The sequence below is a fragment of the Manis pentadactyla genome, chromosome 5, assembly GCF_030020395.1.
Source record: "Manis pentadactyla isolate mManPen7 chromosome 5, mManPen7.hap1, whole genome shotgun sequence".
NCBI classification, from domain to species: Eukaryota; Metazoa; Chordata; class Mammalia; order Pholidota; family Manidae; genus Manis; species Manis pentadactyla.
Genome location: NC_080023.1, coordinates 104118050 through 104140954, shown reverse-complemented (window position 1 = coordinate 104140954; position 22905 = coordinate 104118050). Strand labels below are relative to the sequence as shown.

Below are 22905 nucleotides of genomic sequence, written 5' to 3'. Positions count from 1 at the left end.
TTAGAATCCTCTTATGATCAAGTTTCTAAATCAAAAATGAATACTGACCTTACATGGCCATCATCTCTTTTTGTAGCATGCAAGAATTCCTTCTGGACCGGGTGGTCATCAGCAACAGAAGAGGGACTCTCCTTCTCACCAGCCAATAAAGGCTGCACAGCACTAGAGCTACTGTTCTCTTCTGAGGAAGAGGAGGAGCTATGAGAGCGTAATGGTACTTGAAGACTAAGGTGCTGAGTTTTTCTCTCCACTTCTATTCCCACTGATTTGTTTTCCCATTCTTTCCTCTTCATGCCATTCACATTACCTAAACAAACAAACAAAAGAGTAGGTTACATGAACACCATAATTTCAAAAGAAATTTAGGAAAAATGTAACAACTTAATCTAATTCCCTGTTTATAAGTATTTAAAAAATCATTAAAAAAAACACAAGTATCTAATTTCACATAGCAGTATGTTAAACACATATAGAAGTAAATCTACTTAAGTATGGATACATAGTACATAAATAGTGAAATTTTTTTTAAGACTTTTACTTGAAAATTTTCAAACTTACAGAAAACTTTCAAGAAAAAATACAGTCTTCATGTATCTTTTACCTAGAATTATCTGTTTCAAACATTTTACCCATTTGCTCTACTTACAACTAATATACATAACATTTTCTGAACCATTTGAGAGTAATTTGCAGATGTCATGACCTTTTTTACCCTAAATACTTAAATGTTTATTTCCTAAGACTACATAGCCTCTGTATAATTATCAACTTGGTACATTTACTAATTATATAATACTGTTATCTGCCTTGTGCGTTCCAATTTTCTCAAATGACCCCAAAATGTTCTTTAAAGTACTTTTGCCCACTCTACTATAGGATCCAATCTAAGATCATATACTATTGTATTTAGTTGTGATGCCTTCTTCAATCTGGAACATTTCCTCAGCCTTTTAAATCCTCAGCCATGTATGCCATATAAATTAGGGGAGGATAAAGGAAGGTTCCATAGCTGCTTAGATGAAAAAAAAAAAAAAACTCTTGGCCAACTTCCCCTCTTCTCCTGTCAGCCCTGAATTACTCAAAACAGGGAAACCTGATAGTGGGAGAAACCCTCTCCCCAAAGCAGAATGAAGTTCTAGATGGAATTTGAGGGATAAGAAGACTTAAGAACTTACAATATATTATTTGACTCTACCACCACAGATGTAAAATTCAAAATAAAAGTCGAAAGAAAAATGGGTTTGACTTATTGCTAAGTGATAAGAAACTAGTGTTCACTGACCTTTCTAGGAATCCTTCATTCTACTAGTGTGCCCTCCTTGATTCTACCCTAAAACTGTACATCTATACTTGGCTCCTGAAAAACTCAACAATCACAAAGTCAGACACTTATGTAGGGCTAATTCCAGCCTTCCCTGGACAGGAAACTCACAGTAATTTGTGAATTACAACTCATTCTCGAGAAAATTACTAGGAAATACAGATACTCCCTATTACATATTATAAGAATTACAATGAGCTTTGCTTTGTTCATTGCTAGAGATTTGCTATCTTTCCGCTTTTACACCATGTGCAAACTCCCTGTAGACTTTCTTCTTTGAATGACAGTGACACTTTGACCTGCAGACTATAAAATCAAGTAGTCTTTATAATTAGTGCCAGCTGTAGTAGGATAGAAACAACCCTCAAGTGGCTTTAGTGGCCCTGATTTCAGCTTCAGCTCAGCTATATACTTGGCTGGATGAGTTCATGCAACTCAGTTTCAGTGAGGAGCCTCAGTTTCTTTGCTATAAACAAAACACAGAACTCACATAGGAGGGGGATTAAATGAAAAAAAAAATGCCTGTAAGAAATCTTAAAAACAAAGATTATTCAAATATAAGAAAGAAATAAGACAGTTAAGTTAAATTTGATTTAACATCTTTCTTATCCATTAAATGTCAAGAAATTCTGGTGTTGGCTGACTATATAAGATACCTGCTCTTATTCTAGCAAGATTGCTAAAGTCAAATAACCTTAAAATGACACACACATACTTATGTATTAATATTCAGTGAAAAGTCATTTAAACAAGAATTTGGCATGTGTAGTCCAGCTCTTTCCTCTAGGAGCTCCTTATACATGGGAAATCAATCCAGTAAACACTTGAAGTTAAAACTACTACTTTCCTACCTTTGTCTACTGACAAAAGGTAGTGCTAAATTAATGTTTCTGAATGAATCAGGGAAAAAGGCCAAATATTGGTGGAACATAAAGATTTTTCTACATTTCACTTCTTGACAACTTAAGCAGTAAATGCTGAACTTAATTGTAGGAACACATAACTACGAAACCCAAAGGAAAATCCATTTCTGGATTCTTTAGAGAAAAGACACTAGATAAATTTAAATCTAATAGGGTTAAAGTCACTATTCACTGCTCATAACAAACTCATATATTTGCAACATTATCCTACAGGTTTTAAGGAAAGACTACTCTTCTCAACATGCTCAATTTTAGTGATAAAAAGAGTATTTTGCAAAAGTAGTTTCCGACAAAAGGGCCAATGATATCAATATTACTATTGATAAGTTTTCCTATAAAAGTAAACTGGTAAATACAACACCGCAAAATCTGTGGCATGCAGCAAAAGACGTGGTAAGAGAGAAGTATACTGCAATACAGGCCTACCTCAGGAAAGAAGAACAATCCCAAATGAACAGTTTAAACTCACAATTAATGGAACTAGAAAAAGAACAAATAAGGCCCTAAGTCAGTAGTAGGAGGGACATAATAAAGATTAGAGCAGGAATAAAAAAAATTGAGATGAATAAAACAATATAAAGAATCAATGAAAGCAGGGGCTGGTTCTTCAAGAAAATAAACAAAATAGATAAACCCCTCACCAGACTGATCAAGAAAAAAAGAGAGTCTACACACATAAACAGAACAAGAAATGAGAAAGAAAAAATTACTACAGACACCACAGAAATATAAAGAATTATGAGATAATACTATGAAAAATTATATGCTAACAAACTGGATAACATAGAAGAAATGGACAACTTTCTAGAAAAATACAACCTTCCAAGGCTGACCCAGGAAGAAACAGAAAATCCAAACAGACAAATTACCAGCATTGAAATTGAAGCGGTAATCAAAAAACTACTGAGAACAGAACCTGTAGACCAGATAGTTTCACCACTGAATTTCATCAAACATTTAGTGAAGACCTAATATCCATTCTCCTTAAAGTTTTCCAAAAAGTAAAACATGGGGGAATACTCCCAAACTCAATCTATGAGGCCAGTATCACTCTAATACCAAAACCAGGCAAAGACACCACAAAAAAAGAAAATTACACACCAATATCCCTGATGAACACAGATGCAAAATTACTCAACAAAATACTAGCAAACCAAATTCAAAAATACATCAAAAAGATCATCCATCATGATCAAGTAGGATTTATTCCAGGGATGCAAGGATGGTACAACATTAAAAAATCCATCAACATCATCCACCACATCAACAAAAAGAATGACAAAAAACACACGATCATCTCCATAGATGCTGAAAAAGCATTCCACATAATTCAACATCCATTCATGATAAAACAACAAAATACAGGGCAAGTACGTCAACATAATAAAGGCCATATGTGATAAACCCATAGCCAACATCATACTGAACAGCAAGAAGCTGAAAGCTTTTCCTCTGAGATCGGGTACAAGACGGGGATGCCCACTCTCCCCACTGTTATTCAACATAGTACTGGAGGTCCTAGCCATGGCAATTAGACAAAACAAAGAAATACAAGGAATCCAGATTGGTAAAGAAGAAGTTAAACTGTCACTATTTGCAGATGACATGCTATTGTACATAAAAAACACTAAAGACTCCACTCCAAAACTACTAGATCTAATATCTGAATTCAGCAAAGTTGCAGAATACAAAATTAATACACAGAAATCTGTTACATTCCTATACACTAATGCTGAACTAGCAGAGAGAGAAATCAGGAAAACAATTCCATTCATAATTGCTTCAAAGAGAATAAAATACCTAGGAATAAACCTAACTAAAGAAGTAAAGACCTATACTCTGAAGACTACAAGACATGCATGAGAGAAATTAAAGAAGATAAAAATAAATGGAAACACATCCCATGCTCATGGATAGGAAGAATTAATATTGTCAAAATGGCCATCCTGCCTAAAGCAATCTACAGATTCAATGCAATCCCTATCAAAATACCAATAGCATCCTCAACAAACTAGAGCAAATAGTTCTAAAATTCATATGGAACCACAAAGACCCCAAATATCCAAAGCAATCCTGAGAAGGAGGAATAAAGCAGGGGGGATTATGCTCCTTGACCTCAAGCTCCACTACAAAGCCACAGTAATCAAGACAATTTTGTACTGGCACAAGAACAGAACAATAGACCTATGGAAAAGACTAGAGAGCCCAGATATAAACCCAAGCATATATGGTCAATTAATATATGATAAAGGAGCAATACAATGGGCAAATGACAGCCTCTTCAACAACTGGTGATGGCAAAACTGGACAGCTACATGCCGGTGGGAATGTAAATTAGTACAACCATTGTGGAAAGCAGTGTGGAGGTTCCTTAAAAAATTAAAAATAGAATTCCCAGGAATTCCACTCCTAGGAAGTTACCCTAAGAATGCAGGAGCCCAGTTTGAAAAAGACATATGAACCCCTATATTTATCAGAGCACTATTTACAATAGCCAAAAATGGAAGCAACCTAAGTGCCCATCAGTAGACGAATGGATAATGAAGATGTGGTACATATATACAATGGAATATTATTCAGCCATAAGAAGAAAACAAATCCTACCATTTGAAACAACATGGATGGAGCTAGAGGGTATTATGCTCAGTGAAATAAGCCAGGCAGAGAAAGAGAAGTACCAAATGATTTCACTCATCTGTGGAGCATAAGAACAAAGCAAAAACGAAGGAACAAAACAGCAGCAGATTTCCAGAACCCAAGAATGGACTAACAGTTACCAAAGGGAAAGGGACTGGGGAGGGAGGGTGGGAATGTAGGGAGAAGGGGAATAAGGGGCATTACGATTAGCACACATAATGTAGGGGGTGGTATGGGGAAGGCAGTATAGCACAGAGAAGACAAGTAGTAACTCTATAGCATTTTACTACATTGATGGACAGTGACTGTAATGGGGTATATGTGGTGGGGACTTGATAATGGGGGGAACCTAGTAACCAGAATGTTGCTCAGGTGATTGTATATTAATGATAGCAAAATAAAATTAAAAAAAAGTAAACTGGCAAAACAACTGTTACCTTGAAGCGTATCTATTCCTAAGTATATCTCTGGAAGCTGTGTTCTAGGAAAATGGTGATACATAAGGAAGTATTTAGAATAAGCATAGCTAAGAAAACCACCCATGTCAACAACCAGGGATCTGAATCGTAGACATACTTTTTCCTCGTGCAACTCTAAAAATCTCACTAGTCTTGTCTGGCTTTCATTAAATCACCTGAAAATAAAGACAGATCATAATGAACTTTACCTGTAAGACTGGTAAAACAAGAGAAGTTCAGTAGTACTGAACTTCTCAGAATGACATAGGGATAAAGATAATAAAGGTTTAGCACAAGTGACAAAATAACATATTACCATCTACAATTTTGGGAATTTCTTTCATAATAATCCATTCTCCAGGCTGTAGCAGAGACTGTCCATAGTACATATCAGACTCTACACTTGTGCTTGAAAATGCAGAGCTACTGGAAGGTGTCAATTCTTCAAGCTTGAAGAAATCCAGGCCAGTTGTTGTGCCACCGAAGAATCTGCAGCCACCAAGACAGCCACACTTGTTCCTGTACCTCTTCTTCTTCAGTGCATCGTCCGGCCACAAAAACCACAACCTAAACAGAACCCAAAACAAAACAAAAGCAACAACATAACAACTCATTAAGAAATGAAAACTGTTTTTCAGATAATTAGTTACATGTAACTTATCTGTTAATATTTTGAAAAGACAAGATCAACACAAAGGTTTATTTTTAAAAATAGTCTCACCACAGTAAGTGGATAAAAAGAAGTTAGGAACAACATTGAGAGATGCAGCTTACATTAACAAAAATGCGGGCTTAAAAGAAGTAAATAATTTAAATCCAGTTAAAAACAGCAGTAAATACTCTCAGAAAGACTAAAAATTTTAAATAATCTAAAATATGGACAAAAGTATTAGTATAGATTGTGCTTTTATTACCTTTAGCATTTCAGAGCCTATTTCACATAGCAAATACATCAAAATATTATATGAGGCAAGTAAGAATTTCCTAATAAAATCAAAATAATGCATCATTCTATATTTTAGAAGACAAAAATGTAATAATTTTGTAATAACTATTACAAATGCAAATGTAATAATTATGTAATAAGACTCTGAATGAACTATTAATTAAAACAATGAGAGAAAACGTAAAATTCCTTAGGCTCCATGAGTGACCCACACATAAAACTCTCAGTACTGAGCCCCTACTAAATATTATATAAATCTAAGAGATATATCTTTAGTCAGTCTTTTTCTTTTTTTTTACCTTACATAATAAAACCACCTCAGACCATATCAGCTGTCCATTTTTCTAAGCATTTTCACATGCATTTATCTAATTGGATGCTCAGGGGTCACAGGAAGACAGAATGGATATTATCATTTTCATTTTACATTCATTCATTTATATTTCTTCAACATATCTACTATGTTCCTAGTATCATGCTAGACAAAACTGATACAGTCTTATCCATGTGAAGTTTATAATACACATACAGTCTTATCCATGTGAAGTTTATAATACACAGGCAAAGACAGGCCACAAACAAGATTATATAATCATAAATTATCAGTGCTATGAGATTAAAATAGGGTGCTGTGACGAAGGAAATGGGAAGAATCTTACAAAAATTAGTATTTGGGATGTGAAAGGTGAGATGGAATGAATATATCAAGTTAGAAGTGGAACATGAATCTAGAGAAGGAAAAGACAAATATATGAGAAAATTTTAGGGTGAAGGAGGACTTGAAGTATTACTTCAATTAAATGTTATCAATTTCAAATCACTTCTCTATTTAAAGTATTAAGATTTTGGTCATTCAGCAAAACTATTTAAAGCACTATTAAAATTAAAGACCTATATATTCCACAGATTTTTTTTTTTTACTTCATTTGTGCAGCAAGAGGCTGGCAGAATGCATGGCTTTGCTGTCATCTAGACATGAGTTCAAATTCCTACTGTGCCACTTACTAACTCTAGGACTTAGAACTAGTTAGCTATCATTTCTGAGCCTCAGTTTCCTCATCTGTAAAATTATGATCTGATATACCTAACAAGATTTCTTTGAGGATTAAATCGTTTAACATGTAAAGCACCTGATATGAAATCTAGAATACAGAAGTTGCACAACAAATCAAGCTCCTCTTCCCTATCTTTATACAATCTAAAACACTAATTCTCAAACTTGGGCTTGCATTAGAATCACCAGGAGGCTCCATCCCAGAATTTCTGGTTGAGGTCTGGGTAGTCCTGATTATGTACACTTCTAACATCTTCCAAGGAGATGCTGGTGCCTCTGCTTTAGGAAGATACTTCTCAGAAACACTAATCTAATGAAACTAATGGTCTGTGTATCCATCTGAGTAACTCTTCCAGTTATATCAGAAATGAATATATCCACTTTTCAAAATTCCTGCCTAGTGCTTTGCTGTGAGTGACAAAGCCCTTTGTCTCTGACCCGGAGTCCTGTCTTCTGCCAGCATCCATGAAACTGTGGCAGGCTAACCTGTTAGCCCGTAAGTAGGATAAAATCCCAGACTCTTCATAAATCTTAACAAACCAGAACACTGAAACCAACCCAAATGTGCCACCTGAAACAACCTGAATCACATGGGACACCTCCTTAGCTTCATTAGCACCTTACCCTACCACCTGACCTAATCAGACATAGGCACTTTGTTCACACTGACTGGCTTCCTGAGCAATAATTAACAAAGAAACCAAAGTTTTTTAAAACAATATTCTCCACATATAAGCTTTCATACTCAGATTTACAAGATGTCAGTATCTTAAATCAACTTAAAAGATGAATATAATCTCAATAAAAAAACATCAACAGGATTTTTTTTTAATTAGAAAAACACTTCTTTGGGGAAAATTAATGCACGAAAATATCTACACATTTGTGAAATGGAGAAATGAATATGTATTAGGTATACATTTCTTCTTCTTTATTTTAATAGATATTTGCAGAAAAATATTTTTACATCCTTGGTTGGATTAATATGTACACACCATACAAAATCCAGATGGACCAGAGTTTTATGTTAACAAACAAAAACAAAAACAAATAGAAAAACATAAAGAGATGCCATGTGATTACTAGGAAAGGAATGTTTTCTCAAATTAGCACAAGCAATTACAAAGGGAAAGACTAATATAACTGAATATGTACATAAAATTAAAGTCTGTATATAAAAAATTAAAAAAGGAAACAGAGTGAAAAATATTAGCAATAGAGATCACAGAAAAGTTGGTAATCTATAAAAAAAGCTTTTGAAAAATTGGTAAGAAATACACCAAGACCCCAATAAATAAATGTACATAGAATACTAACAGACAATTCACAAATCAAGAAGGAAAAACAGCCAATAAGTATATGAAAAAAGTATTAATCTCAGAAAAAAAGAAATGCAAAATAAGACAAAGAGATATTGCTTTTCAGTTATCATAAAACACTTAAAGGATAGCAAAGACGCAGTGAGATAGAGATGCTCTTAAAAAGTCACTGGGAATATAAACTGAAGCCATCTTTCTGGGAAGTAATTTGGGAATGCACAGCAAAATCTCAGTTTCTAACACAGTCACACCCCCTTCTAAGGAAACTATTTAAAGGGAACACCCAAAAAGGATAGGAAAATATTTTATTTGTAAAAAATGTTCCTCTTACTATCATTCATAATGATAGGTTTAGAAACAATCTATATATTTAGTATAAGGGCAATGGCTAAATAAACCATGATATATTTTTTGATGATGTATTATTATTTGTTTCAAAGAATTGTTTGTTTCAAATTTGCTTATAGAAATTTTCAATCATGTGGGGAGATATTTCAAAGTCTAGTAAAATCATGAAGAATTAAAAAATGTCTATACAGGTTCATTTCAAGTATAAGAAAAATACATTAAAAATACTGGGAAAAAATATGACAAATTCAGTATGGTAGGGTTATGATAATTATTTTCCTTCATTTCTTCATAGTTTTCTCTATTTTAAAAATATGCTTGTATTAACTTTATGATGGAAATGGAGGTGGAAAATGTCACATTGTCACTGTAAATAAATGCGATTCAATTAGAGGCTCTAGCAAATTTTTTAAAGGCAGCTATAATTATTTCTTAAGGACCATTTCTCAAGGTTTAGTTATCCAGTCTTCCATGTAGTTGTGAAGGGCCACAAAAGGAGGAGCTGTACAGAGTATACAGTGATGGTAAGGTGTTCCCTAGAAATGATGAACTAGAAGTGGAGGGCTGAGATGAGAAAGGGGAGCAGTGTTTCACAAAATATTATCTGGGGACCAGTATTTTAAACTTGCTTCACTGTTGACACCCATAGTATGGGCTTAGAAATGTTGGGGGTTGAGTTTGTTCTCCTCAGGTCTTGTCCCCACTGCAACAAAGAATGAAAGGGCAGAATACAGTACTGAAATAGAATGAAAGTTTTATTTGAATACACGCCAATGGAGGAATGGGCTTGAGTCAAGGTACACAAAGGCAGTTTTACTTGAATAAAGCAGAGAGGAAGGGGAAGCTCATTGACAAGAAGTTGCAAGCTCAAATCAGAGCTTTCAGTAGCCCCTCTCTACTTATCTGAAGCAGGAGAGAGTGAAGACTTGTGCTTAAAGTCTGGAAAATAGAATGAAATAGCAAACTGACAGAGACGCCACTGGGAGAGCACAGGGACAAAACACAGTAAGTTAAGCAGTAAGAAGTCTTCTTAAAAATACACACTCCAAGAAAAGGGAGTGCGGGCAAACTCAGAGAGGAGGCATGCTTAAGGGCTTAGGATTCTGTCTTTTAAGGCTTTCAGGAATGGGATAAAGGTAAAGGGTTAGTGGGGGTAGGCTTCTCATGCAGTCTCATGATGTCTATCTCCAGTGAGAGATAATATGTCATTATCCATAGTCAGTCCTCCAGATAATTCTGTAGGATAAACTTCTTGGTCTTCTCCAAGATAGTGGCTACCCTCAAGCACCAGGATCATAGCAGTTAAGACTGCTTGCCTTGCCTTAAGATAGGCTATTGGCTGATTACCAAAGAGTATGTTAGGAATGTAACTTCCCAACTCTCTGCTTTTAAAATGGAATAGCCTTAAGATAAGTTCTTCCTGTTTTCACTATGCTCTTTATATCCCAGCATTTTTAGGAAAATTAATCATGATGCTTGTCCATGTCTCTGCTCTATCTCATCTGCATTAGCTAGAGCAAGTCGCAAGGTCTGCCCAGATTTCAAGCATGTGGAATGAACTCACACTGCAGAGGGCACTAACTCTGTGAGTCCTTTCTGGCTCTTTGGCTTTATCTGGTTAAGTCCCTGAGTTCTTGGTGGGCCCCACCCTCTTTTCATCCTGTTCATATTTGTCTTCAACCACACCATCACCAGAGGTGAGATATGCAATGTATTTACTTAAATACCAGGCCCTTATATATCCATTGAGGTGTACCCAGCATGATCATATGAGGTCTTTATTTAAAATATTCTTATTCCATTCCTAACAGAATATCTTCTATAATTACCTAGTAATTTCTATCTGAATATGAGATTATTAGCATTCTTATATTTTACTTACCTCTTAGTTCTGGCATCATGAGTTTCTAAGAAATGTCTTTGTGCCTCGTGTTTAGAATGATGATCAACAGCTAATGCAATATCAACGGTAATAAGTCCTATGTTGGCTGACCCAGCTTCAAGCCATGAGGCCCTTCGGAGTACTGCGGGCTGAAGTCCAACTCTGGAGTTACTTAATTGTTCAATATACTGCCTCACTTGAAAATCCTGAATTGCAGCACTTATTCCTTCCCCAACTGACTGATTGTGGAGGTTACAGTTTGCAACCCGAACTGCACCCATCTAAAGTTGAATAAAGAAAGTGAAACAAAACTGTAGTTTCTGTATTTTTAAGTAAGTAAGAATAAACTACAGAATAGGTAACTATTTCAAACTGCAAGAAAGATAGAAGCAAAGGGAAAGAAAAAAAGAAGAAAGGGAAATAGAAAAGGTAAATGCAACAGAATAAAAATAGACATTCAACTTAAAAAAAGAGGATAAAAACAAAAGAATGTTAAGTCCAAAGGAAAACAAAGAGAAGGAGGAAAGAAAACGTAGAAGGGTAGTAATTAATGAAATCACAGAATCTTGACAAGGCTTGATTTTAAACAGTGACCCAGAAAGCAGAGATAGCAAACAAATGTTTTCAGGGTCCAGGTAGGAAATATAAATGTGTAAAACCTAAAGGCATTCAAAAACCAAATATTTTAAAAACATTACCAATTTACATACCTGCCAAAAAAGCAACTTACTAGTTTATATCACTGCCATAAAGCAAGGTTATAATAATTCACTTAGAGTAAAAAAAGTAGTAAAATCATGCCTTAAAAAAAATAAGACTGGAAGTGACATGGATGAGTAAAAAAAAAAAAAGGTATCTCCTAGGATTTTGTCTTAATCTTTGAGATAGCAAATTATAAATGTGTTTTGTATTTCAAGAAATGGAGTTTTGACTTGCTAAGACGGAAAAAGAATTATACTGGTGAAGAAATAGACAAACATGTACCTTTATATTTGTTGCACAGCCATGCTCTACAATATAAATATCAGCTCCATCTACTGCTAAACGAGTCATAGTATACTTCAAATCATCTGAAGTTGGACAAGGCCCAGGAATACAACTTAACTAAAATGAAAAAGGGTTGAACATTTAATTCTTTACCATCAACTCATTACTTTGCTACTTTATTCTGCTTACTTAAATAAACAGAATTCTGGTTACATCTGTATATATTTTTTAAATCAGTCAATTAAATTTCACTTTTTTATAATGATAAAGGAAATCATCAACAATCAAAGTCTTACCAATTAGAAAACTAATCATAAGCAACCATGTATCACTTTCATTCAATAGGGACTACAAGTAGCAAGCCTAAATTGACAGAATGTATAACTTGTTATTGAAACCCACAAAGAATAGTCAAACTGAAAAGTAAACAATGTCACAGGTTTATAAGAACTGCATTGTGTACAGGAGTTTAAAGTTGTAAGATTTTATGAGTACTCCATAATTCATACACATACATACACACGCATTTCTTTTTACAAGGTCCCACAAACATATCACTTGTAAATTTTATGATATCTAGAACAATCCACACAAATTTTATCATGTTTTACTCCTAAAACAGATTTAGTTCTGTTTGGGTTGGGAGAAAACATACACATCACCTACTACTTCAGTTAAGTTCTTGGGGAAATGGCAGCCCTGAATACATTACTGGCCCAAAAGCATGTAACTGCTCATTAGTGGCACAGCCAGGACTTGAACAAACATTAATTGTCTTGCATTACAGTCAGCACTCTATACTAACATATTTCCTCTAAACAAAAGAGACCTAAACAAATATGATCTAAAATGACAGAAAGCAAACATACCAGTGGTTTCATGGAATAGTGAGTGACTACAAAGGGACACAAAGGAATTTTCTAAGGCGATAGAAATGTTCAAGATCTTCACTGACAGTAATGGCTACACTGGTAAATATAGCATTTCTCAAAATTCAAACTGTACAGCTTAAAAAGGGGAAGTTTACTGTATGTCAAGCATGCCCCAATAAAGTTGATTTGTAAAAATTTTAATACAACGTAAAAGCTTTGAGTCTAAAATAATAGAGGGAGGAAATGCCTACCAGCATGTATGAATTTAATCTAAGAAATTAACTGACTGACATGACTGAAGAACCAATTCCCTAGAGCCTCATGGTGTGTTTATCACAAAAAAAATAATAATCTTATCACTACCTATAGCTGTTTCCTTTTTTGTCATTAAATTAGCACAGGTTGCAGATTTTTTTTTGACATAAAATTAAAAGCAGGATGAATTACTTTCAATTCACAGAAATATAACAGCTAAAAGTCTGTATAACAAAAGAAAATAAAAAGAAAAGAAACATATAGGTAAGAAACTAGAAAGAAACACTAAATTGTTTAACAATGTGTTCTACAATTGGGCTACTTTACTTTTTTTGAAACTGCCATGTTTTCCATGATTCTGAAATGACACACTACAAAAAAAACCAAGTTCCCCATCCCCAAATTCATAAGGATCAGTATTTATTGCAAAACGCCATGCTGCATTTCACTGTCCCTGCACATAGCTTTAGGGATTATTATCTACTTTTTTACAAGTGTCTTGAAGGTACAGTGATGACCCTCAGTCAAAGCAGTGCATTGCTGTGGAAAGAGCATGAGATTTGGAGTCCGGAAACTTGGTAAATGCGCAACATTGCTATTCACATTACAGGAGAACAGTTATGTTCCAGAGGGGTCTGTGAATAATGTCATGGAAGGAATTTAACCTTCCTCTTGTTTTAATTTCCAAATCCTCTATATAAATAGATGTTCCAGAGAGTTAGTGTACAAATGCAATAAGACATGAATGTAAACAGTAAAAATGTAACAGAGAAGATATAATTTTTATATCTCCATTTATTTGTGAATGTATGTTTTAATAATTACCTATTTCAGACACAATTAAATAACAAAGGGCTACAAATCTGCAAAATAATTTCAATAATTGAAAAAAAAGAATTACAATGTTTACTTCATGGATCTGCGCATTTGATTTAAAGTTGATTACTTCAATCTTTCACTTAAAAATATCTATAAAGTAATTTATAATACTGCTAACATATTTGTTAAGGTACCTTGGATTCACAGAACCGACGGTCAATTCCATGCTGACATATTATTACCGATTTTGGTCTTTCCAGTTCATACTCCCGACACACCACATGAAAAACAAACGTCTGTCCCCACTCCAAGAGGCAAGCCAGCTACAAATAAGCAGTGACAGGTTGACAATACTATTAGCATTCCAACCAAGTGTTCAGAGTTCAAAAACTTACCAAGAATATTAATACACTTGAAAGAAACAAAAGCTGTCTTACACCAATCACTACATAATCTACCGTTAGCCAATATCATTTTTCTACCTTGACATCATTTATAAGCTTGTTATGTTTCATTTGTGAATGACAAAATGCATTACCAAAATGAAAATGCATTTCAACTGAAAAATTCAACTGCAACAGCTCCTAAAGCAAGTGCTTTTCTTCAAGGTTTTATGTTTCCTCTTATATGACTAACAGGAATCCACTGCATAGAAAAACAACTAAAATTCTCTACCTAATAATAAACCAAGCTTTCATGTGAAATTTGTACCTAATTAGATTGAGCTATGATTTTGGAAAATCAGGTAGTTTAATATTAAAGCATTTTTGCTAATATAAACAGAAGCTTCAGTAAGCGTATATTAATTATCATCAAATCTTGAATTGAAAAACCCTTTAATTTTACAATTGATTAGAATTGTTAGCAATAAAACACTGAGACATGAGTATTTCTGATATTACTCCCCTGCCCCCCATCAAAAAAGTACACAATTTAAATCCTTGGAAAGCATAATTTCATTTTTAAAGCATATAAAGAATAGAAGAAACATTAGAAGCACCTATGGATTCATGAGCCTTATGGAGAACAGTGATGCCAAGATTCTAGTGCAGAAGAAAGAGAAATGTTTCATCTCCTAGTAGGGGCAACTTACAGTAACTGAGATCGTAGCAATCCTTAGATTACAGGAATCTGTCCCATCTTGCAAGGTCAGCATGGCTTTATTCCATGCTTATTAGGAAAAAAGCTGTTTGATTATATGCTTCAGTTTTTCCTTGCATAGTTGATGATCGATAGTAAGGAAAGGATTGTAAGGAAGCCAGTGAACATTGAACACTTTTCACTCATTTTTATACATTCTGTTATGTATTTCTTCCTATCCTCTTGTATATAAAAGATCCCTTTCTAATTCCATTCACTTTCCTCCTATTTCTGGAATCTGAGTTTTTTGCTGCCTTTCAACAATTTCTCTCAAATACACAAGGTACCTAGATTCTTTATTTACTTTCTTGTTGTTACTACCTACCTCTAAATGGTTCATTCCTTTTCTGTAACTTACTAAAATTTAGTATGTACATTTCTACCACATTCCAGTCTTTTTTTTTGATATGCCAATAGGAGCATGCATATTATCATAAATACGCAGCTTAACAGGTGAAATGTTATAGTAATATGACTATTCAACTAAATTTCAATGGTCCATTTCTAGAACTGAAACATTCTTTATGTCTCTGAACCTTCCAAAGACTAAGGGTCAGTGGCAAGGGGAGGGGAAATTTACCCAAAAGGATCACAATTAGCACTGTAGACCAGGTTTACTTACCAATAAATTTGTTTTTATTTTTCTAAACCAGTGTCCACATTACTAATGGCAGGTGCAAATCATACTGTCTTGCTTTAGGTCATGATAAGTAAAGCACTCTGGTACCTAATCCTCAAAGACTATTTTCAAGTGCTGCTTAAGAAATACACAAGAAAACAAAGTTCTTAGAAAATTATTCCATATACTGGGGAAAGACTGCTCCAACAATGAAGAGTCAACTAATATAATCTTAATAGTACATAATTTAATTCCCAAACAGTTCTCATCCTAAGTTTTTCCTATAGAAAGTTTTCAAATTCTTAAAAGGATTACATAGAACCATAAAACATAATTTTATGTGGCTCAGAAAAGTGAAACTTGTTTGTGACTCATCTATTGCTAAGAAAATTCTGAATGACAAGAATTACTTCCATTCAAAAAGTGGTTATCTGTCCATCAGAACACCATGAGTGGAAATTGAACATTCCAACAGGCAAGCAATTTACTCTTGGCCAGGTGGGTGAGCAAAGGAAAAAGTAAGTAAGACAGGAGATAATAATCCGAGAATCATACCTGTGGTGCTGTGACCTTGGCTGTAAGACTTCCAGCCTGCACATCAATTAGCCACGCATATTCTAAGGAATCACTTCCCAAAGGAAGCCCTTCTGCTGAGAACATAGCATGTGCTCTCAGCTGGAGACCTGACAAATTGATGTGACCCTCCCTGAGTACTTCATCCACAGGGGGTCGCTGCTGAAAACAATAATAGTAAGACTGTAAGAAATACATGAAAATCAGCATTGTAATTTCTAGTTGCTTTTTTCCCCAGTGACAAACATAAAAACATGCTATCCTGATAATTAGATTTCAAGATCTACAAGCTCCTAAAACAACCTTTTACTCAAAGTAGTCTGAGTTAAACTTCTTTAGTGACATTGTCAATTACAGGCCAACTCTAAAGCAAGATAGAGAAGTTCTAAAAAGAATGTGGATCTCTGGTTCCTGCCTCAAAAACAAAAAGAAACTAGTACTCTAGCTGACAGAGAACATAAGAGGCCAGTCTTTGGTGGAAAGGCTGGAATCAGGAGATTAAAATAATAAAAAGAAGAAAACAACAGGGAAGAGCACTAAGATCACAGAATGAAGAACTAGAGAAGAAAGCCATGTTCCATAGAGATATTGAGAAGTATGTAAATATAAAAAGGATAGATTTCCCTTAAATAGAATAATTATATATTCACTCAAAAAAGCAGCAAATATTTCAAAAAGGAAAACTTCTAAGACTTATTCAGAATGCTAATGGGTATGTCTTAAAAGAGGGTGTTCATAGAATACTAGCTCCACAGAATATTGTTTGCAATATAGAATCAAGTAAGGTTGGCAATGCCCTTAAAATTAGTCACAAATTTCTGCAGAATCTACCTCCTAATCTCTCACAAATACATTCACTGACTTTCTTCTATCTTCCCTGCTACCATTCTGTTCCAAATAGTACGACCTCTTGGCAGGACCTTTGCAAAGCCTCCTGGCATCCACTCTTACATCTCTCTGCTTTGTACTCTATCAAACAACCACAGAACCTTTTAAAAAGGCAAATTTTATCATGGTCTTGTCTCAAGACCATTACATGCTACCCAGGCACCTCATACCTCTCCTGGCACCACTTTTTACACTTGAAATTACTTATCTAAGTTGTAATTCCCTCAATATTTATCTTCTCCATCAGGTATATTAGGGTAAAGACCACTTCTGTCTTCTTCACAATGTATCCACTGCACCTAACAGAGGGAGCAGAAAAAGTAGGTACTGCCTGTGCAGCATTCTTCACAGCAAGTGTGTGGACATCTTACAGGGTTGTATTCCTTGTTTCAACACATTTCAGAAAATGTATTCTTAAAAAAATTTAAGGATAATGGATAAACCTAATTCATAAAGGGAATTTCAAATCATGACTATAATAGCTTTGGTAGCTCTTCTGATACATTTTAAAATCTTATTTTCATGTAACTTGTGTAACAGTATATAAAGTCATCTGGCTTTCCCAGGCATCAATTCCCTGAGGGTGCTGGGAAGGATGGTCAATGAGGATCACTCTGCCACTGAGATTCCATAATTCTCAGTATAAAATTTTTGGTAATTTTTTTAAGCCCAAAAAACATGTGGATCTTGGCTTGTCCTAGTCCTAAAGACAGAACCTCCCTGACACACTGTAATAAAGATTATATTCTAAATTTTATTACAGCTAGTATTTATGGATTGAACTGTGTCCCCTAAAAATATAACATTCAAGTCCTAAGCCCAGGCACCTGTGAATGTGACACCGCATTTGGAAATAGTGTCTAGGCAGATGTAAGAAGTATTCATAAGGTTACACTACATTAGGGTGGGTCTTTATGAGAGAAAAGTTGGGACACACAGAGGCATGGAGAGAATGCCATGTGAAGATGGAGGCAGAGATTTGAGTAATGCATCTATCTGTAAGACAAAGAATGCCATAGACTGCTAGCAACCACCTAAAGCTAGAAAGAGGAGAGGAAGGACCCTCTCCTATAGCCTGCAGAGAGAGCATGGCCCTGCACCTTGACTGCACGCTTCTAGGCTCCAGAATTATAAGACAATAAATTTCTGTTGTTTTACACCACCCAGTATGGGGTGTTTAACTGTGGCAGTGCTAGAAAACTATCTAATACCATAAGATAATCATAAATTAAAAGGGGATGGTTTTGTAAGTCAGACACAGCAGTCCACCCATTACCATAGATCCTTAGCCTTGAAGTCTGCACTAAAACTATGCTACAGGAATAAGCAGCAACAGATGAGTGACACAGGACTGAGCTACGAGTGTAATCAGTGTGATGCTTCTCACCATGAAAGAATATTAAATAGTATAGAGACAAACAAAGAAAAAATCTCCTTAGTAGTCATGCCAGTCAAGCAGATAAGCAAATTCCAAGAGAATAAAAAAGACAGTAACCTTGTCTTCAGAGTAAATTATGAAGTGCTATCTAAGAAACAAAATATCACCAGTACTCTTACTACCATCGTGATATCTCCACTCCATGAACTCCTTTTCTAATCAACAAATAAATACTTTATACTTAAGTCTCTGTACAAGTTTGCCAATGACTCACTAAAAAGGCTTAATGTGAATTCTCATAATGACCTCAATAAAATGCTTTTATGTTGGTAAAATCTTTTATTTGAGAATGCAGTGTTATTAAAATAAAAGTTGAAGTATCACCAGGTACTCAGAGGAAAGCAGAGATACTCATTTAAGATTATCAAAACTCAGCCATAAGAAGACATTTCCCTTTTACCTTAGCTTCCTCACTAGACTGAAAAAGGAGATGGGATTCCTCTCCACAAACTTATTTCCCAGAATATAAAAGAACCAACTTATAATGACCCACTAATTAGAGGAGTACAACAGTTATTTTTCTAAACCAAGTTAAAATTGAAGTGCTATGAAAGTGAGACCTTTGTAATGATAGAATAGTTTTATATCTTAAGTAGCAATTACATGAACTTACACACCATAATAACAAGAACTATGCATACACATTGTACTAATGTCAATTTCCTGTTTTTGATACTGCACTATAATCATATAAAAGATGAATGTGGGGAAAACTGCATGAAGGATCCACAGGACCTCTTTGTACTATCTTGGTGGCTTATAACTTTATAATTTTACTTTGCCTTCTATTAAAATTCACTAATAGTTCTAAAGCACACAATTTGAATAAAAGTAGGGGCAAGTCCTGAAACTGTGGTAGATTCAAAAGAAGCCATTGGGCATTAAAAAAATAATAAGAAAGTGGAGGATTAAAGATGGCGGCATGAGAGGAGAGACACAGGCTTCCTCCTAAAACTGGATACAATTAGAAAATACAGTTGGCAAAACTAATCCTGAGAGAGACAAACAGGAAAGAGGATGGTGCCAGAATGCATGCACCTGAAGAAAAGAGCAGACCTCACTGAACGGGGTAATGTACCAGAGCGGTGGCTCGGCAGGACCCGAGCCCTTCCCCTACCCCAGCTCACTGGGGGGAGGAAGAGAAACTGATAAGGGAGAGAGTGGAAGGCCTGGGACTGCTGAATACCTACCTCCAGAGATCTGCTCTGGGAGCACAAACCTACATTTCATGGTGCTTTCATCATACTCTTCTGATTACGGGGTTGGAAAGCTGGGACAGGCGGAGTTCCTGGGGAGACTGGGATTCCGGCTGCTTGTGGAAAACAGGGATCCATATCCGGCAGCTTTGGGACAAAAGCCTATACCTGTTTGCTTGGCCCACTGGTTCAGACAGTGGAGACAGGCACAGCAGCCAGGAAGAGGGGAACAGCTCTTTCCTCCCCCCAGGCACCAATAACACTCCGTCGCAACACCCAACATTGCTTCAGGGGCTCAGCAGCTCCAGAATAGAGCTTCTGGACACTAGAGGGCGCCATATACAAACATGAAATGCCAAAGAAACCTGGTCCAGAATAAAATTACTAATACAACTCCCAAGAAAGATTTAAATGATATGGACTTCGTGACTCTTCCTGAAAAGGAGTTCAAAATAAAAATCATCAACATGCTAATATGCTAATGGGGGTATGGAAAGACATCCAAGAACTCAGGAATGAATTCACGTTGGAGATTCAATCGTTGAAGAGCACGATGGAGGGTATTAAAAGCAGGTTGGATATGGTGGAGGAGACGATAAATGAAATAGAAACTAGAGAAGAGGAATACAAAGAAGCTGAGGCACAGAGAGAAAGAAGGATCCCTAAGAATGAAAGAATATTGAGAGAACTGTGTGTCCAATTAAAACAGAACAATATTCATATTATAGGGATACCAGAAGAAGAAGAGAGAGATAAAGGGATAGAAAGTGTTTTTGAGGAGGTAGTTGCTAAAAACTTTCCCAATCTGGGGAAGGAGAGAGTCTCTCAGGCCATGGAGATCCACAGATCTCCCAACACAAGGGACCCAAGGAAGACAACACCAAGACACATAGTAATTAAAATGGAAAAGATCAAGAATAAGGACAGACTGTTAAAAGCAGCCAGAGACAGAAAGGAAATCACATACAAAGGAAAGCTCATCAGGCTAACATCAGACTTCTCAGCAGAAACCTTATAGGCCAGAACAGAGTGGCATGATGTATTTAATGCCATGAAGCAGAAGGGCCTGGAAACAAGATTACGTTATCTGGCAAGATTATCATTTAAATTTGAAGGAGGGATTAAACAATTTCCAGATAAGCAAAAGCTGAAAGAATTTACCTCCCACAAACCACCTCTGCAGTCTATTTTGGAGGAACTGCTATAGATGGAAGTGTTCCTAAGGTTGGATAGCTGTCACCAGAGGTAATAAAACCACAGTAAAGAAAGTAAAACAGTTAACTACTAAGCAAATGCAAAATTAAATTAACTATCCCTAAAGTCAATAAAGGGATAGACAAAAAGTACAGAATTTGATACCTAATATTTAAAGAATGGAGGAGAAAGAAAAAGGAGGAGAAACAGAAAAGAACATTTAGATTGTGTTTGTAATAACATACTAAGTGAGTTAAGTTAGACTCTTAGATAGTAAGGAAATTAACCCTGAACCTTTGGTAACCATGAACCTAAGGCCTGCAATGGCAATAAGTACATACCTACCGACAATCACCCTAAATGTAAATGGACTGAATGCACCAACCAAAAGACACAGAGTCACTGAATGGATAAAAAAACAAGACCCATCTATATGCTGCTTACAAGAGACTCACCTCAAACCCAAAGACATGCACAGACTAAAAGTCAAGGATTGGAAAAAGATATTTCATGCAAATAACAGGGATTAAAAAAACAGGTTTTGCAGTACTAGTATGAGACAAAATAGACTTCAAAACAAAAGTAAAAAAGAGATAAAAAAGGACATTACATAATGATAAAGAGCTCAGTCCAACAAGAGGATATAACCATTATAAATATATATGCACCCAACACAGGAGCACCATCATGAAACAAATACTAACAGAACTAAAGGAGGAAATACAATGCAATGCATTCATTTTAGGAGACTTCAACACACCATTCACTCCAAAGGACATATCCACCAGACAGAGAATAAGTAAGGACACACATGCACTGAATAACACACTAGAACAGATGGACCTAATAGACATCTATAGAACTCAACATCCAAAAACAACAGGATACACATTCATCTCCAGTATACATGGAACATTCTCCAGAATAGACCACATACTAGGCCACAAAAAGAGCCTAAGAAAATTCAAAAAGATTGAAATTCTACCAACCAACTTTTCAGACAACAAAGATATAAAACTAGAACTAAATTGTACAAAGAAAGCAAAAAGGCTCACAAACACATGGATGCTTAACAACACGCTCCTAAATAATCAATGGATCAATGACCAAATTAAAATAGAGATCAAGCAATAAATGGAAACAAATGACAACAACAACACAAAGCCCCGACTTTTGTGGGATGCAGCAAAAGCAGTCTTCAGAGGAAAGTATATAGCAATCCAGGCATATCTAAAGAAGGAAGAACAAACCCAAATGAATAGTCTGACGTCACAATTATTGAAATTGGAAAAAGAAGAACAATTGAGGCCTAAAGTCAGCAGAAGGGGGGCATAATAAAGATCAGAGAAGAAATAAATAAAATTGAGAAGAATAAAACAACAGAAAAAAATTAACGAAACCAAGAGCTGGTTCTTTGAGAAAAAAACAAAATAGATAAGCCTATGGCCAGACTTATTAAGAGAAAAAGAGAATCAACACACATCAACAGAATTAGAAATGAGAAAGGGAACATCACAACGGACCCCACAAAAATACAAAGAATTATTAGAGACTACTATGAAAATCTATATGTTAACAAGCTGGAAAACCTAGAAGAAATGGAGAACTTCCTACAAAAATACTACCTTCCAAGACTGACCAAGGAAGAAACACAAAATCTAAACAAAACAATTACCAGCAAAGGAATTGAAACAGTAATCAAAAAACTACCTAAGAACAAAACACAGGGCCAGATGGATTTACCGCAGAATTTTATCAGACATACAGAGAAGACATAATACCCACTCTCCTTAAAATTTTCCAAAAAATAGAGCAGGAGGGAATACTCCCAAACTCACTCTATGAAGCCAACATCACTCTAATACCAAAACCAGGCAAAGACCCCACCAAAAAAGAAAATTACAGACCAATATCCCTTATGAACGTAGATGCAAAAATACTCAACAAAACATTAGCAAACCTAATTCAAAAATACATCAAAAGGATCATACACCATGACCAAGTGGGATTCATCCCAGGGATGCAAGGATGGTACA

At 35.4% G+C, this 22905-nt stretch overlaps 1 protein-coding gene across 4 annotated transcripts in view; it reads right to left on the bottom strand.

Moving 5' to 3' along the window:
- The window catches only part of BLTP1 (bridge-like lipid transfer protein family member 1), a 216933-nt gene that overhangs the window by 128663 nt on the left and 65365 nt on the right, over window positions 1–22905 (bottom strand). For all 4 annotated transcript variants that reach the window (XM_057502585.1, XM_057502588.1, XM_057502589.1 and 1 more), the window contains exons 23-28: window positions 16136–16315; window positions 14016–14144; window positions 11873–11992; window positions 10889–11169; window positions 5656–5906; window positions 49–307 (exon numbers count right to left, since the gene is read on the bottom strand). In XM_057502585.1, coding sequence (XP_057358568.1) covers window positions 49–307; window positions 5656–5906; window positions 10889–11169; window positions 11873–11992; window positions 14016–14144; window positions 16136–16315 — 1220 coding nt within the window. The remainder of the gene's footprint in view (window positions 1–48; window positions 308–5655; window positions 5907–10888; window positions 11170–11872; window positions 11993–14015; window positions 14145–16135; window positions 16316–22905) is intronic.